We start from the raw sequence: 15,783 nt of genomic DNA, 5'->3' as shown, positions 1-15,783 counted from the left end.
AGTTGATGAATTAAAACTAAATAGCAAAAGAAAGCAATAATTTAAAGATGAGTAAATCAATAAGAGAAAAGCTTCTAGGTGAAGTATGGATCTTATTTCAGATTGTTTAGAATTGATCATTGATTCTTTAACACTCCTATTTATTCCAATAAATTAGTTTTGGATGTGGAAGACGCTTCTCACAATCCAAATTCCTCCTTAGTTCTAGTTTGATTAGGAAACGTTCGCTAATCAAACACTAGTTAACAAGTTGCCAAGGAACGTCCTTGGGACATTATAGCATCGAACAACTGTTAACTGCATTAAGACTTAGAGAAACCTAATTCTAACCTTGCCAACCGCGTGGTCAAGTTTAGATCATGCAACTTGATTAAATGTGAGTTTAAACAATTTAAGCAATTACGGACCTAAATCATTCAAACAATTTATCACCTTAGCAATTTAAAAGCAATGGGCCCTTATTGATTCTAAAAGCAAAGTAACAATTATAGAAAGATCAAATTGCATAAATATTGAAAATAAATAGAAGTTTAACAATGGAGATTTAAATCTCCCAATTCATCACAAAATCTGAAATTCACCAACTTCAACTAGAAAGGAAAGTGTTTTAGCCACTCATGGTGGACTAAATACACAAAAAGATGAAAAGAAAAGAAAAAGAAAGATGCTGGAGAGTTTCTGGCGAGTTGAGTTGCTGATCAGAAGATAAGATTGCTGGCTTGGAGGCTCTCCTTTTATAGTTGCAGAATTTTATTCATCTAGGGTTTCAAAATCCCTTTTTGATTTGATCTTGGACTCCTCTTTTGATGTTGAATTTGATTGTAATTGGAATTCCTTGGGTGAGAGACTCTTTCGTGGCTCTTGGTCTTGTGTTGGAAGTGATTGGATTGGATTTGGACTTCTGAAAAATCGAATTTCTGTTTTCTGTCCATTTTCCCGCTCTGCTGTAAGTTTCTGCTGTCAAAGTGATTTGCCCTGTGATTTGGGCGAGCAGTGGGCAAATCACTGGGCAAATCACTGCCTCTGTGAGTCAGTCCTCTATGTCTCTGCGAGTGATTTGGCCAGTGATCTTCGAGTGTCTGGGGCAAATCACTGGGCAAATCACTGCTGCCTGTTGCCTCCGGGTTTCTGCTTTAGCTTGATCGGGGCAGTGATTGGAGCAGATTCTTGGGCAAATCACTGGGCAAATCATCCTTTTGTGAATTTTCTGCACTTTTTCTTCCATTTTCCAGTTTCTTCCTTTTCTGTAAAAACAAGATAAAAACCATAAATTAAACTGAAAAATGTGTAAATAAGCAATAATAATTATGATAAAAATGTGGCTAAATTATGCTTGATCAAATACCCCCACACCTAGCTTTTTGCTTGTCCTCAAGCAACAAATAACTTAGCTAATCAAGCCCCCTTTTTCCTTAGAGCCTAAGTACCACTTAATCAGCCCCCCCTAGACTCCTAATCTGAATTATCACAGTATAGAGTACATGCACCAAGGTTGCCCTCTCCTTTCCTTGTTTCCTTTCACTTACCATGGTCAAGGGAAAGGTTTTTGACTCAATCATGCTTATTCTTTTATGTTAGGTTTAATGCAACCCTCTAAGAGTAACTTGCCCTTTTTCCTTTATTTTTATTTTTATTTTCAGCAGCACTTATTCTTATCCGTGCCTGAAAAAGTCACTAACCTTTTTACGCGATTGTGTACATGGGTGATACACCCCCGGTTACTCAGTTAGTCACTTGTTCAAGTGGCTACTAGCTCTGTTCATAGTCTAGACCATCGAAACTTATTTGCTTGAAAAAATCACTGACCTTTTTACGCGATTGTGTACATGGGTGATACACCCCCGGTTACTCAGTCAGTCACTTCTCCAAGTGGCTTTTAGGCACAGTTCATAGTCTTAGACCATTGGAACAGTTTTATGACTTTGTGCTTTGTGCTGGTTTTTCTTTTTCTTTTCTTTTTATGATAGTTTGGGCAAATCAGCTCATAGGGAGTTACACTAGCTTTTTATTTGCATGTATTTGTATTTTTATTTCCCTTGACCTTAGCAATTTTAAGGATTCAATTCAAGAGAAAAACTCCCTAAGTGAAGGTAACATACTGTGAGTGATTCAACTAAGGCTTAAAGGGGTGGCAAATCAATGGGGTCATGAGATAAGGAAACTCATTTAACCTTGTTATCTATGTTGAGTAGAGCAAAAGCTAACACAAAATTCTATGTGTGTGTGCAAAAAGTGAAAAAAAATTTCTGGTGTGTGCAAAAAGGGGTAAGAATAATGCAAAAAGAAACAAAAAGAAACAAAAAGAAACAAAAAGAAACAAAAAGAAATCAAAAGATGGTGTGATCAGTGAATAAATACTCTCCAGTACCCCCACACCTATCCCAAATATTGTCCTCAATGTTTGAATATATATATAGAGAAATGAAGGAGAAAAGGGAAAGGGACTTCCTGGCCTGTGGGTGATTTGACCAGTGACTTGGGCAAGCACTGGGCAAATCACTGGGCAAATCGCTATCTGTCAAGGTGTTGGGGCAGAAAAATGGTCCACCAGCAGGTGCAACATGCTTTCCATGTGCTGCATCCTGTCTTGAGCCTCCACCGAATGGTCTTGAGGTGCCTTTTATGTCCTCCAAAGTCCACCCAATTGCTTTTTTGTGCTTCCTCAACAGATCAAGGAGCTTTTCCTCTTCTTCTTGGCTGAGCTGGTTAGAAATAATTGCTGGAAGTGAATTTCCAGCTCCCAAGTAGGCATATTTGAGGTGGCTGGGCAATGGTTTCAGTTCTGGTGCAGTTGCTGTTTGCTGGTTTTCTATCTGCTTGCTGTCTGATTTGGGCTGTGATTTGAGCAGATTTTCTGGTGAGGTGGGCAAATCACTCTCTGTCAAGTCTGTCTGCTCCAGTGATTTGGTCTGTGATTTGAGCAGATTATCTGGTGAGGTGGGCAAATCACTGGGCAAATCACACATACCCAGCAACTTACAGCAGTCTGCTGTCCTCTCTGCTTCAGTGATGTTGCTGTCCTCTCCTCCTTTCCTGCAAAGGCCATCATAAAGTAAATTTTCTTGATCAAAATCAAAAATTTCTTGACTTAAATCATCAATAACATCAAGGCCATAAACAGGAGAAACATCATTGGGGAATTTCATGGCATCATAAACATTAAACTTGATAACTTCCCCTTCAAACTCCATGGTTAATGTGCCATCATGCACATCAATTTTGGTTCTTGCTGTACTTAAGAATGGTCTCCCAAGTAAGATATCAGAGGTGATTTTGCCCTTATCCTCCTCCATGTCAATCACATAAAAATCTGCTGGAAAGACTAGTTGGTCAACTTGCACCAACACATCTTCTAGCACTCCCTTGGGGTAGACAATGGATCGATCAGCCAATTGGATCATAATGCTGGTGCCCTTGAGTGTACCTGCATTCAACAAGTTAAAAATAGACAGAGGCATGACATTAATTGAAGCTCCAAGGTCACACATGGCCTTCTTTATTCCCACATTGCCTATTTTGCATGAAACCGCAAACATTCCTCTATCCTTACATTTGACTGGTAGTTTTCTTTGGATGACAGCTGAAACACACTCCCCCACACTTACCTTTTCATGTTTAGCAAGTTTCCTCCTATTGGTGCATAGCTCTTTGAGAAATTTAGCATACCTTGGTATTTGTTTGATAGCATCAAGTAGAGGTATGTTGATTTCTACCTTGCGAAGTGTCTCCAATATCTCTTTTTTCTCTTTCTCCTTTTGGGACCTTGCAAATCTCTTTGGGAAGGGAGGAGGTACCTTGAATTTCTCCATAGGTTGCTGTTTCTGCCTTTGACTTGATTCTGCCTGGTCTGTTGATTTGGGCAAATCACTTTCTGCCTTCTCTGGAGAATTGGGCAAATCACTGCTGGACAGCTTAGTTTGCCCAGCGATCGGGTCAGTTCCTCCGAGTGAATTGGTCAAATCACTGCCCTGATCACTTTCTGGCAGATTTTCTTCCATGGTCTGTTTTTGCAATTTTTCAGCCCTATTGTCTTGCAATTCCTTTCCACTCCTCAATGTGATGGCACTAACATTTTGCCTTGGATTTATCTCAGTTTGGTAGGGTAAACAACAACTTTCCTGTGCTAGCAATCTGGTTGTGCTGGATTCTCCAGGGGGCTGGTCTGTTTCAGAAATTTCAGCAGATTTTGGTTCAGTTGGGGCACTTCCAGCAGTTGCTGGTTTATGGACAGCAGCAGGGGATGTAACAGTGGCTGATTCAACACTTGCTGATTTTTGGACAGCCGGTTCAGCAATTGCTGGTGTAATTGTGGAAGCTTCAGCAGTGGCAGGCGTGGCAGTGGATGAATTTGCTGGTGCAGCAACAAAATCTGCAGGTGCAGAAAAATCTGCTGGTTCAGTTGGGGCAATTTCTGAGGTTGCTAATTTTTGGACAGCAGGTGCTGTTTCTGCAGTGTATATTTCTGATTCAGCTGGTTCAGCAACAAGTGTAGTGGTGATTTGTGCAGCAGACTCAACAGCTCGGTCTGTTTCTTCGTCATCGTCCCATAGATCTTGAAGCTCTTCCTCTCTTCTTAATATGTATGCGTCCACTGAGTTGACCGCTTGATCCACTTGCTGTTGGAGAATTTTCCCAGAAATTTCCAATTTCCTCACCATCTCTTCAAGTTCCATATTGGAGCTTTGAGGTGTTGCTTGGGCTTGATAGTTTTGGTAGTAGTCAGCCCTTGCATAGCCATAATTCGGATTGTCCCCCCAACATGGATTGTATTGCAGATCTCTTTGGTAGTCATGGTAGTGGTCTGTCCTAGTATAGCCATAGCTCAGATTGTTTCCCCAACCTGTATTGTATGTGTCAAGGTAGGGATTATGTCTTGGCTGTCCGTAGAATCCTTCAAATGCATGTGCTTGTTGAAATTGTTGGGCTTGACCTATACCATAATTTCTCACCATAGAGGTTAGTTCAGAAATTTGAGAAGAGAGAAAAGACATACTTACCGTAGCCATGCTTGTAAGTCAGCCCTGGTCATAAACGGAAAATACGTTAGTTAGATCAATTCCCCGGCAACGGCGCCAATTTTTGATAGGCGGTTGTCGAAGCCGTCAAAAATAAACCTATTAAACAATCAACAATAAACTTGTAGATAGTGGCAATAGGGTCGAACCACAGGGAATTGACACTAAAGATCTTCCTAATAATAACCAAGATAAGTAAATAACAAATAATTAAAAGAGGGGGGTTTGAGTTGATGAATTAAAACTAAATAGCAAAAGAAAGCAATAATTTAAAGATGAGTAAATCAATAAGAGAAAAGCTTCTAGGTGAAGTATGGATCTTATTTCAGATTGTTTAGAATTGATCATTGATTCTTTAACACTCCTATTTATTCCAATAAATTAGTTTTGGATGTGGAAGACGCTTCTCACAATCCAAATTCCTCCTTAGTTCTAGTTTGATTAGGAAACGTTCGCTAATCAAACACTAGTTAACAAGTTGCCAAGGAACGTCCTTGGGACATTATAGCATCGAACAACTGTTAACTGCATTAAGACTTAGAGAAACCTAATTCTAACCTTGCCAACCGCGTGGTCAAGTTTAGATCATGCAACTTGATTAAATGTGAGTTTAAACAATTTAAGCAATTACGGACCTAAATCATTCAAACAATTTATCACCTTAGCAATTTAAAAGCAATGGGCCCTTATTGATTCTAAAAGCAAAGTAACAATTATAGAAAGATCAAATTGCATAAATATTGAAAATAAATAGAAGTTTAACAATGGAGATTTAAATCTCCCAATTCATCACAAAATCTGAAATTCACCAACTTCAACTAGAAAGGAAAGTGTTTTAGCCACTCATGGTGGACTAAATACACAAAAAGATGAAAAGAAAAGAAAAAGGAAGATGCTGGAGAGTTTCTGGCGAGTTGAGTTGCTGATCAGAAGATAAGATTGCTGGCTTGGAGGCTCTCCTTTTATAGTTGCAGAATTTTATTCATCTAGGGTTTCAAAATCCCTTTTTGATTTGATCTTGGACTCCTCTTTTGATGTTGAATTTGATTGTAATTGGAATTCCTTGGGTGAGAGACTCTTTCGTGGCTCTTGGTCTTGTGTTGGAAGTGATTGGATTGGATTTGGACTTCTGAAAAATCGAATTTCTGTTTTCTGTCCATTTTCCCGCTCTGCTGTAAGTTTCTGCTGTCAAAGTGATTTGCCCTGTGATTTGGGCGAGCAGTGGGCAAATCACTGGGCAAATCACTGCCTCTGTGAGTCAGTCCTCTATGTCTCTGCGAGTGATTTGGCCAGTGATCTTCGAGTGTCTGGGGCAAATCACTGGGCAAATCACTGCTGCCTGTTGCCTCCGGGTTTCTGCTTTAGCTTGATCGGGGCAGTGATTGGAGCAGATTCTTGGGCAAATCACTGGGCAAATCACTGGGCAAATCATCCTTTTGTGAATTTTCTGCACTTTTTCTTCCATTTTCCAGTTTCTTCCTTTTCTGTAAAAACAAGATAAAAACCATAAATTAAACTGAAAAATGTGTAAATAAGCAATAATAATTATGATAAAAATGTGGCTAAATTATGTTTGATCATATACCTATCAGATTACGGTTGATTTGTCATTCTAACTTGATTATTTTATATAACGGATAATTTTTATTTAAATTGAATTTAAATGAATTCGTATTATAAATTATAAAATTTATATGAATATACTATTATAAATTATAAAATTAGAGAAAATAAAGAGAGATTTGCGAGTAGTTTGACTCAAGTAGTGGTGGGAAGTGGCATGGAGCAAATAGCATGTCAAAGAGGAAATTATATGTACATAGCGCTTGATTTTGAAATTTCTGATTCGAGCTCTACATCCAACCTCTTAAGGGTTTTAAATGCTAAAAGTATGGTAAAAAAAAAAATCAATAAAGGAAAAGCACATGGACGGATAAGTGAAAGCATGAATGCTGAGATGTCCATAAGGTCAATTCTCCTTCTATCATTCATAAATTTTCAGTGAAGTAATTACGAGGATTGAAGATGGTTTAATCACAGCAGGTTAAAGACAATAAATTCTTGCATCTAAATATTCATCAGCAAATTACACCCATGCAAAATAGCTTTGTTTTTTTATTGATCATGATGGATCCCACGTAAATTGCATAAGGACACAAGCAAAATGTTCAAACATCATGCTATCAATTCATACCATATCTTTTACAACCTTCAAAAGTGTGGTCTAACCTTTACTTTCAGGACATCCCATGCAAGTAAAAAGGGTCTTTGGCTACTAAGAAAAGGAGCAGATATTCATATGTAGAAAGTTTTTTTTTTTCTTTTAACAAAGCATAAAATTGGCCAAAGTTTAACCCCACTTCCTTTTTCAGAGTATCTCATGTGATAATGGAGCTTTATTCCACCAGGATCAGGCCTGAGAGAAACAAAGCCACAAAGATGAATTGAAAGGTAAATTTCACAACTTTTCTTAGTAAAGATAAAGCTTGTGGTCAGGTGTACACCGAAAAAAAAAAAAAAGAAGAAAAACTTCCCATTTATGCATGTAATTACGGGGAAAAATGCCGGAACCACTCACCTCGCCATTGGTCAGTATCAGTGCAACCAACATTAAAATCAAGAAATTAAAGCAAACTTAAACAAAGAGGAAATTCTATCAGATTAATTACCTCTTCCTATCCTTGATCATGCTCTGCTCCATTACCTACAAAACCAACTTAAACCCCTTTGACAGGAATTCGTCCCTGAGAAACAAGGGAAAATCATAAGCACCAAGATAAACAATGGGCAATAAAAATATCGTGGCATTAACACTAAAGCTCTTACTTAACATTGCCAGCTCTTACTTAATACAATCAATATAAGCAAATCATGCCAAATTGAGTGAACTTACAAAATTTACAAAGTAGATACCTCTTCCTATTATTCTTTCCCTTCTGTGGTCGGACTTTCTTTGCATCAGTTTCTTCTTTGTTGAGACAGGGAGAAACAAGGCTTCCACGAAAAGCCTCCACTACAAAAGGAGTCACGGCAATAGGTATCTCCACACTCTTGACGCTCTTTTCTTTCAGGTTATACCAAACAAGGCTTCCATCCACCAGACGAAGTAGAAGTTCATCACCTTTCTTTGAGAAAGCTAAGGTTCTCATACATTTTAGAGGTGCCAATTCGTTTGGTTTGATCACAATGAGTCTACTCCAAGATTCTTCCTCTCCATATTCTTTCATCACCCAAACATCAAGGCGCATGCGCTCATAATTTGCAGTCAGCGACAGCCAGTCTCCTACGACCCCCAAATTGATAGAAAGATTTTCACCAATAAGCTCAGGCGCTGGCACTTCCCTAAATTCTTCAACCTCAAGATTAAAACCAACAATCAGGTTGGGGTTGAGCACGATTCGATGTCGACCCACTAGCCAATGCAGAGAATCACCTACAAGCACACCCATCTTCTGATCAAATCCAAGCACATAAGACATACCTGGAATCCTCCTCCATGTGTTTGCTTTAAGACTGCAAACCATAGTTTCTGTGTCGAAGAACTGATCAAACAAGCAAAGATACTGCCCAAGCCTCACCACTTTATAATCATCACTAATGGGATCATACCCAAATCCAAAAGCCCAAGCACCCCATGTAGATTTTCCCTCGAGATGGAAATCAAGGGGCAAAAAGGGTAGAATGTGATGCTTAGTGGTTAATGGGTTCAGCAAAGCAATGGTTCCAGCAGCATTGCCATAGCATATCAGCCCGTTACAAGAACCCACCATCTTGATATTATGATGGGCATCAGAGGGACCCTTCAAAGGGTTATCGAGTTCAACGGCGTTGCCGAGTGACTCAAAGCTTGCAAAGTAGAGGGAGTTGGGATGGGAGTCGGCGAAAAGGAGATAGAGACTAGAGCAAGTGTTGAAGAATTTTTTCAAATGGGCTTTGATGAAAACAGCGTCGTCGATTTGGGCACACCATGACTTGGATATGCACCGGAAACGTAGGAGATCATCGACGGAAAGTCGGCTAAGTATATCAGTTTGTATTTCCGGGGGAAATCGGTCGAGCATTGTTGAATGTCGTGGGGGATTTTGACGCTACAAGCGATGGTGGTGACTGGTAAGTGACGGAAGGAGACGGTTTTACTTGTGGCCGTAGGCCTACAGGTGATGTTGTAATTTTGTAGAGGGGCAAATTTGGCAATTTTATAAATATATATTTTATTATATATATATATTTAATTTTTTTTTCGAATATATATATTTTTAGTAAGAAATTAAGAGTGCGAATCACTAAATTAAGTCTAACCATATTTATACCTTACTAATACTATATAGCAAAGTGAGGATTCTGTAATGATCCTATAATATTCATGTGAAAAAAAAATATTCTTTAATTATTAAAATAGATTAATAGCTCTTTTAAATTTTTTTAAAAAAATCAAATAATCTCTTTAATCATTTAAATTTTTTTAGAATTTAAGTATTTATTATATTACAATTAAAATTGATGTATCTAATTGACAAAAATATTAAAATACAATTTTTAGTGAGTATTTACTCTACCTTGCATTAAATTTTCTACAATTTAATTGTCTTAGACTCAAAATTCCCAAATAAAATTTCCTAGAATTGGGAAAGTTGTGATTCCCTTGGCCCTTAACAGAGCTAAAGTCTGGCAGCCATGGCTCTTTTTCTCCTCTCCCTCCTATATTATCTTGCTCTCGCCAAGACGGCTTCCTCCCCCGGAGCCGCTGGAGGTGGTAGTTGGGAGTATCCCGGACCTGGCCTTCCGTTGAGATTTCCCTGCTATGAAATTAGAAGACCAGACATCATTTTTTTCTATTTAAAAAAAAATAATAAAGAAGATTAAGTAAGAAGGTGTTTTCAGGAATCTTATTAAGCGAAAGAGATAGAAGCCGAAGTTAAAGAGTGTTTACATAAAAATTTTAGAGTTTCGGCAAATATATCATTATGAAAAGTTCATAGTCACGAGTGATCACATAAAAAGGTAGATTATTATTATTATTATTATTATTATTATTATTATTATTATTATTATTATTATTATATAAAAAGTTCAAAAGGTAAGCTGGCTCTCAAACCTTCACTTTGTTCCAAGTTTGATCCCAACTTCGTGCCCCCACCACTTTATTATTATTATTATTATTATTGAGTTGCTAGTTGGAAACCGTTCAAAATCCAGCCAGGCTTCCGGCTTACTGGTGACCTAACCGGTTCACAAAGGTTCCATCGGAATTTTTGCAAAACAGGTTTTGAGGCAGAACCAAACCAGACCAGGCTCAGGTTCCCAGTTAAATTCGTCTAACTGGCCAGTCCAGTCCGTCCGGTCTTGATAACATGGGTAAAACTGCTAATAAAGCCACCTTCTGCAAGAATAAGTAGTTTCTAGTTTATACCTCCTGCACTAATGATACTAAAAGAAGTAATTGCGCCACTGTGTTCCTCTAGGACATGTCTATACAGCCCAGCAGATTTCCATACCCGAAAGAATATGAACCTCTACCTGGCATAAAGGGCGGAAGGGAGAGTCGACTATATATCAGGGATCATTTAGCATTCCATCGCAGCTCAACATGTCTCTTTTGTTTCAAGCCAGACATTATTGCAAGAAATCTGTTGTTGCCTATTAAAAGAGGCCCAAGTTAATTACCGGAGAAATTCCCTTGGCAAGAAGAAAATGCTCAATTGACATACGAACAAGTTCTCCATCAATAAGAAAATCAAATGGCTGACTCTCCCAATCAGGATTCCTGGCCAAAATCACCTCTCAAACTTAACACCAACTCAGAGGAAAGTGAAAAACATATTGAAATTGAAAAGAAAAACTAAAACTCAGCTAAAAGCAAAGAAATGGCATAAAATAAAGGGAAATCCAAAATGATTTTTCTTTCTCAAAACTAAAGAGATCCTTTTTTTTCCCCAAAGTTTCCTTTTACTTAAAATTTTATCTTGCAGTACCTGCTTTGAGGAGACTATTAACAATGGTGGAGAGGCCGAAATAGTAATGGCAGTGGCTGGGGCTTTGAATGGAGGCTTCAGTTTTGCAACTCGCGCTTGAATCTCATCCCCTTCCATTTTCTACAATTACAAATTCACTACAAAATGGCACGAGCAGAAACAGAAAAAGAGGAGTAGGGAAAGTATGCTAGGGTTTAGTGAGTATAGAAGAGAACGAAAAGCAGAGTCGAGTAGGGTTTTAAGGAAGTGTTTGTAATTGCAGACAATGTGTGAGGACTAAGATGTAATTTAACAATTTTCTTTTAATATAAATTAAATGTAAGAAAACTACAATTTTTTTTCCTTTTGCTGTTTTTGTTTTAAATTTTTAATATTAATAAAAATCTATTTTTGCCCCATATTTTTTTTTAATTTTATGATGATATTTTATGATGAATTGGTTAGATCGACTTTGAACAACTTATAATGATAAATATTAATGTGAATTTAGAACTTTCCCTAATTACTCACTAATTTTTATTTTTAACGAAATTCATTAAAATATTTTTAATTTTAATTTTGTTAAACACTTCTATGCCTCAATCTAGTTAACGATTAATATTTAGAGAGAAAAAGAGAAGTATATTATCTTATTTTAAAAATAAATAAATAAATAAAAATATCAATAATGGTAAATTTTATAGATTAAATAACTATTACTTAAAATTTAACTAATTACATATTTCAAAATATATTTATAAAATGAATATAAAAATGAATCCTGTACGATTAACAGTAATAGTAGCAAAGAAAATTGATCTCTTAATGCAACATCACAATGAAACCCAATGATTTCAGGTGGAGAAGAACCTCCAATCAGTATAATGGAAACTTACCATCTCTGATGGCGCAGAGGTAATTGGATCAGCAAAAATACCATTCTGCTTTTAACAGTCAAACATCTATAAAAAGCCAATGCGATGTTGCGATGGAATGGGGTTGAACTTTATGCATATAATAGCATTGAGTCAAAATGAACTCAATGGCATATAATATTACAATTTATAATATTTTTATGAGCCAAAATGAACTCAATTGGCATATTCTACTACAATATGTAATATTTTATTTAGTGATCAATAATTGGCTTCTAAATGGTTCGTCACAAAGAGCAAAACTTGCAATTAATTTTGCAACACAAGTGGGCTTGTCGACATGAGGAAGATGACCTGAGTCTGCTACTTGTCGCATTATTGCATTCGCTAGTTCAGAATGTAACTTCTGCAACACATTTTTTGTAAAATTGTAGCTAACTAATAATCACAATATATTTACTAAAAGCACAGTTCTTATCTAGACCTAATTCACAGTAAATCCAAGATACTAATAGGTGAGTTACATTTAATTTTTGTGGGAGTTCCATCACTTATTTATATCTTGAATTCACCATGCATTGGATGTTGATAAGTTTTTCAAATATTATTTTCTGATTCTTTCATGTTAGGAACTTACCACTACAAGCTTGTAGCTGACTATCTGATCATTTTCACCACATATGATAAGAGTTCTATGCTTTACCTGCAATGACAGCAAAATCAAATGTCAATCCCAAACGTAACCCATCAAATGTTCAGATAGCCAAAATAACATAACCCATCAAATATAACTTCGGCCTCTTTGTGCATTTGATTACTCTCTCTCTCTCTCTCTCTCTTTTCTTTTTGAAATGTTAACATTATCAAGTGCAGATGCTCTGTGTACCCATTTCTCTACGCGTTTAAGCACAATAAATCCTCCACAGAAATGGTATTCTATAGTACCTGTTTTATTTGGGATATAACATTATATCCTCCACTAGACATAAAACTAACAGTTGAATCCTCCCACCATGGCAGCATACAGTGTAATCTCCCAACCTGCATTCACAACTCAGTATCTGATGACCAAAATGCGAATTCTCATCAACCATAAAAATGAAACCTTACATTAGTCCAATCTAAGATTGTAAAGAATGAAATGCCATTGAAAGCCATGGCATTTGCGTAAAGGCGAAGTGGAATGCTTTTCAACAAAGAAACCTGATCCAAGAAGTAATCAAGGTCAGAAGCTCCCTCTGGCTCAGCTACTGCAAAATGCAGTCACAATGAAAAATAAATGTTTTAGTGCTTGGAGACATACCCCTGCATAGGCTATTGTTTTTGGTAACTTTGCTAGATGTCTTGTTCCTTCAGCGTACGCATTTGGATTGATGAGAACCAGCTTTTCGACCTGTAAAATACAAATTAAAAATGTCTATTTAATAAGCTGAGAGTCATCGGTTAAGCAGCAACATTTAAACAAAAACAGAGCAAAAGAAAAAAATTACATGGGGTAGAAAAATTGAACTTACAGCTTCTGGATAATTGACACTAAAATCAATTGCAACAGAGGCGCCAAGACTTGGTCCGACTAATATCATTGGCCTTTTGATGTAGGACTTCCAAAACTATAATATTTCAAGAATTAAATCAATTGTTTCAGCAAGTAGCTAAGAAGGGCATCAAGGCTTGATACAACATTGCAAAATTCTGAAAGAAATTCAAGAACAAGTGAATTTACCTGATAGAGGTGATAACGCTTAGATGCAACATCGCATGGTGGACGATTTTCTACTACAAGCAACAAACAATGGTGTTCATATTTAAACAGATGTTGCTTAGTAGAGGGACAACGAATATAGAAATTCAGGGTTAGAGTAAAAACATAAATAACATAAAAGGAGTTGTAACCTAAATCAGAAAAGCCCCATCCAAGAATATCAACTGCCCAGGCCTCCAAACCAGCCTCCTCAAGCAAAGGGTATGAGCATCTCCATTCTAAACAAGAGCTGAAAATAACAAAACATGGTAAACCTAAACCCGGTTGAGCTTGATATAACTTAATTTCTGATTATGGGCTAGTAATTAATTAATTAATCATCTTTTCTTTACGCTGGAAGAGAGATTTGATTTACTTGTATTTGTAAAATATTTTTTCCACAGTAATTTATTTTTTATTATTAAATTTTAATTCAAAAAATAAAATATATTAATAAAATTCCGGGATAATAAAAAATATTTTTCTAAAATGTATTTTTCAAGAAACAAACAAGTTTTAAAATAATATGGCATACCTGTCAAAGCAATGGAGGAGAACCAGTGGACTGTTTTTACTCTGTATCACTGGTTTAATACAGCTACTCATAATACATTTATCTGGAAAATCCATCTGCAATTTCAGGAAGCATTTCACACTCATCTCAGAATAATACTATATAATTAACATAATCCACATGATATTTTTTTTTAACAACACGTGACTATAAGTTTAAGAAAAAGGCAATTATTATTTTCCGTTCCAAACAATTAATATTTTAATTTCTTACTATTGCAACAAAAGTACAAACTCAAATATGGGATAATTCAAAATAAAAAAGAGATTTTTCGTTTCCTCTGTATATCACATCATACATTGTTTTATGAGACATAATAAACGTGTAATAATTTGATATGGTTTTTGTACACGTGGTTTCATGCGAGAGATGCCTTTAATCGCTATCACTTAAAAAATTTATATATATATATATATATATAAATATAAATATATGCCAAAAAATATATATATAACTCTAAAATTAAAAATAGTATTAAATTGCAATTTTTTTTTTTAAATTAATATTACTGCTTTAATTTTAGATATATGGATAAATATGATAATTCTATTGACAATTTTATAAATATGTATCCTCATCCCTATAGATTTAGTAGTTTAGATCCGCAGGCTTTAATCGAAATTCAATCAATCCACTAAAATTGAATAAATATATGCTCTCTCTTCTCATAAGCATAAATTATTTTTTGATTTTGAAAAAAAAATTATTATTTTTTGGGCAAGAGATACTTTTTTGGAAAATAGTTAGCTCTTAGTGAGGAAATTTATGTATTATATGCATTTTAATTAAGTTTATTTAAATTTTAATATAAATATTTAATTTACCAATTATTAAATTAGATGCACACAAACCCATTATTAAGAAATTGAAAAGTGTTCTTTGCCATAAAAAGACAGATCATTCCTAATCAGGCAAACTTAGTAAAGAAGAGCATATGAAAAGAGTCCAAATGCAGTAAAGAAAATGATATAATGCTATAAACAAAGTTGTTTAAGCAAGGAGAAAAACAAATAATTAATTACTAATTAGGAAGAAATTAAAGGGGAGGAAGACAAAATGAAGATGGCAGAAGGGAAGAAAGAAGAAAATAGAGAAGATGAAATGTGGAAATGACCTGAACTGGGAGCCTCTGTATTCTCTTAGCCAAAGATCTGGCGAAAGGATCCTTGATTTTCTCTACCTGTTTGGGAAGAAATGGCGGAAACTCACCATTGCTACCAGCTGCCAAAACCTTGAGACGATTTGAATTCATTTTGAGTTGCAATACTACTCCCATAACTGTCGACGGAGAGCCCCAGTTAAGAGACATCATCGTTTATGCTCCTTAACAGCAACAAGAAATTAGAAAGAAAACCAGCCGTCAAGAACAAAAAGAGCCAACTTAAAACAGCCAAACAACACGGGGCTGGATCAGCTGGCCCCCTGATTTTTATTTTAAAAAATTAGGGGTATTTATGTAATTCTATTAGTTTTATATGATTTTAATATAAATCACTCTTGTTTCCAATTTTTTCTACTAGTTGCCCATTAATAGTTTAATCTCAAGATCTATTTTGTTTAACCGGTAAATATAACTATTGGGGCATTTTAAAAAAAATAAAAATAATTGATGGTTTAAATAAATTAA

At 35.9% G+C, this 15,783-nt stretch overlaps 2 protein-coding genes across 4 annotated transcripts; both read right to left on the bottom strand.

Annotated features, from left to right (window-relative positions):
* Positions 1–6,996: 6,996 nt before the first annotated feature.
* Positions 6,997–9,190, bottom strand: LOC110629703 (F-box protein CPR1). The gene is made up of 3 exons (XM_021776796.2): positions 7,929–9,190; positions 7,685–7,759; positions 6,997–7,431 (listed from the first exon to the last, which is right to left on the bottom strand). Exons 1-2 carry the CDS (start codon positions 9,074–9,076, stop codon positions 7,720–7,722), a joined length of 1,188 nt encoding a protein of 395 aa, XP_021632488.1. The 5' UTR covers positions 9,077–9,190; the 3' UTR covers positions 6,997–7,431; positions 7,685–7,719.
* Positions 9,191–9,472: 282 nt separating this feature from the next.
* Positions 9,473–15,541, bottom strand: LOC110623488 (uncharacterized hydrolase YugF). 3 transcript variants are annotated; one of them, XM_021768470.2, is made up of 10 exons: positions 15,271–15,541; positions 14,118–14,212; positions 13,735–13,832; positions 13,565–13,617; positions 13,356–13,451; positions 13,145–13,234; positions 12,952–13,044; positions 12,787–12,882; positions 12,479–12,544; positions 9,473–9,814 (listed from the first exon to the last, which is right to left on the bottom strand). In XM_021768470.2, exons 1-10 carry the CDS (start codon positions 15,466–15,468, stop codon positions 9,719–9,721), a joined length of 981 nt encoding a protein of 326 aa, XP_021624162.1. In that variant the 5' UTR covers positions 15,469–15,541; the 3' UTR covers positions 9,473–9,718. The 3 variants fall into 3 exon arrangements, with proteins under 3 accessions (XP_021624162.1, XP_021624145.1, XP_021624154.1); XM_021768453.2 differs by lacking the exon at positions 9,473–9,814 and adding an exon at positions 11,810–12,247; XM_021768462.2 differs by lacking the exon at positions 9,473–9,814 and adding an exon at positions 11,813–12,247 and having other exon boundaries at positions 13,565–13,614.
* Positions 15,542–15,783: the final 242 nt, after the last annotated feature.

This window comes from Manihot esculenta, chromosome 1 (assembly GCF_001659605.2).
Source record: "Manihot esculenta cultivar AM560-2 chromosome 1, M.esculenta_v8, whole genome shotgun sequence".
Classification (NCBI taxonomy): domain Eukaryota; kingdom Viridiplantae; phylum Streptophyta; class Magnoliopsida; order Malpighiales; family Euphorbiaceae; genus Manihot; species Manihot esculenta.
This window is presented reverse-complemented; position numbering and strand designations above follow the sequence as displayed.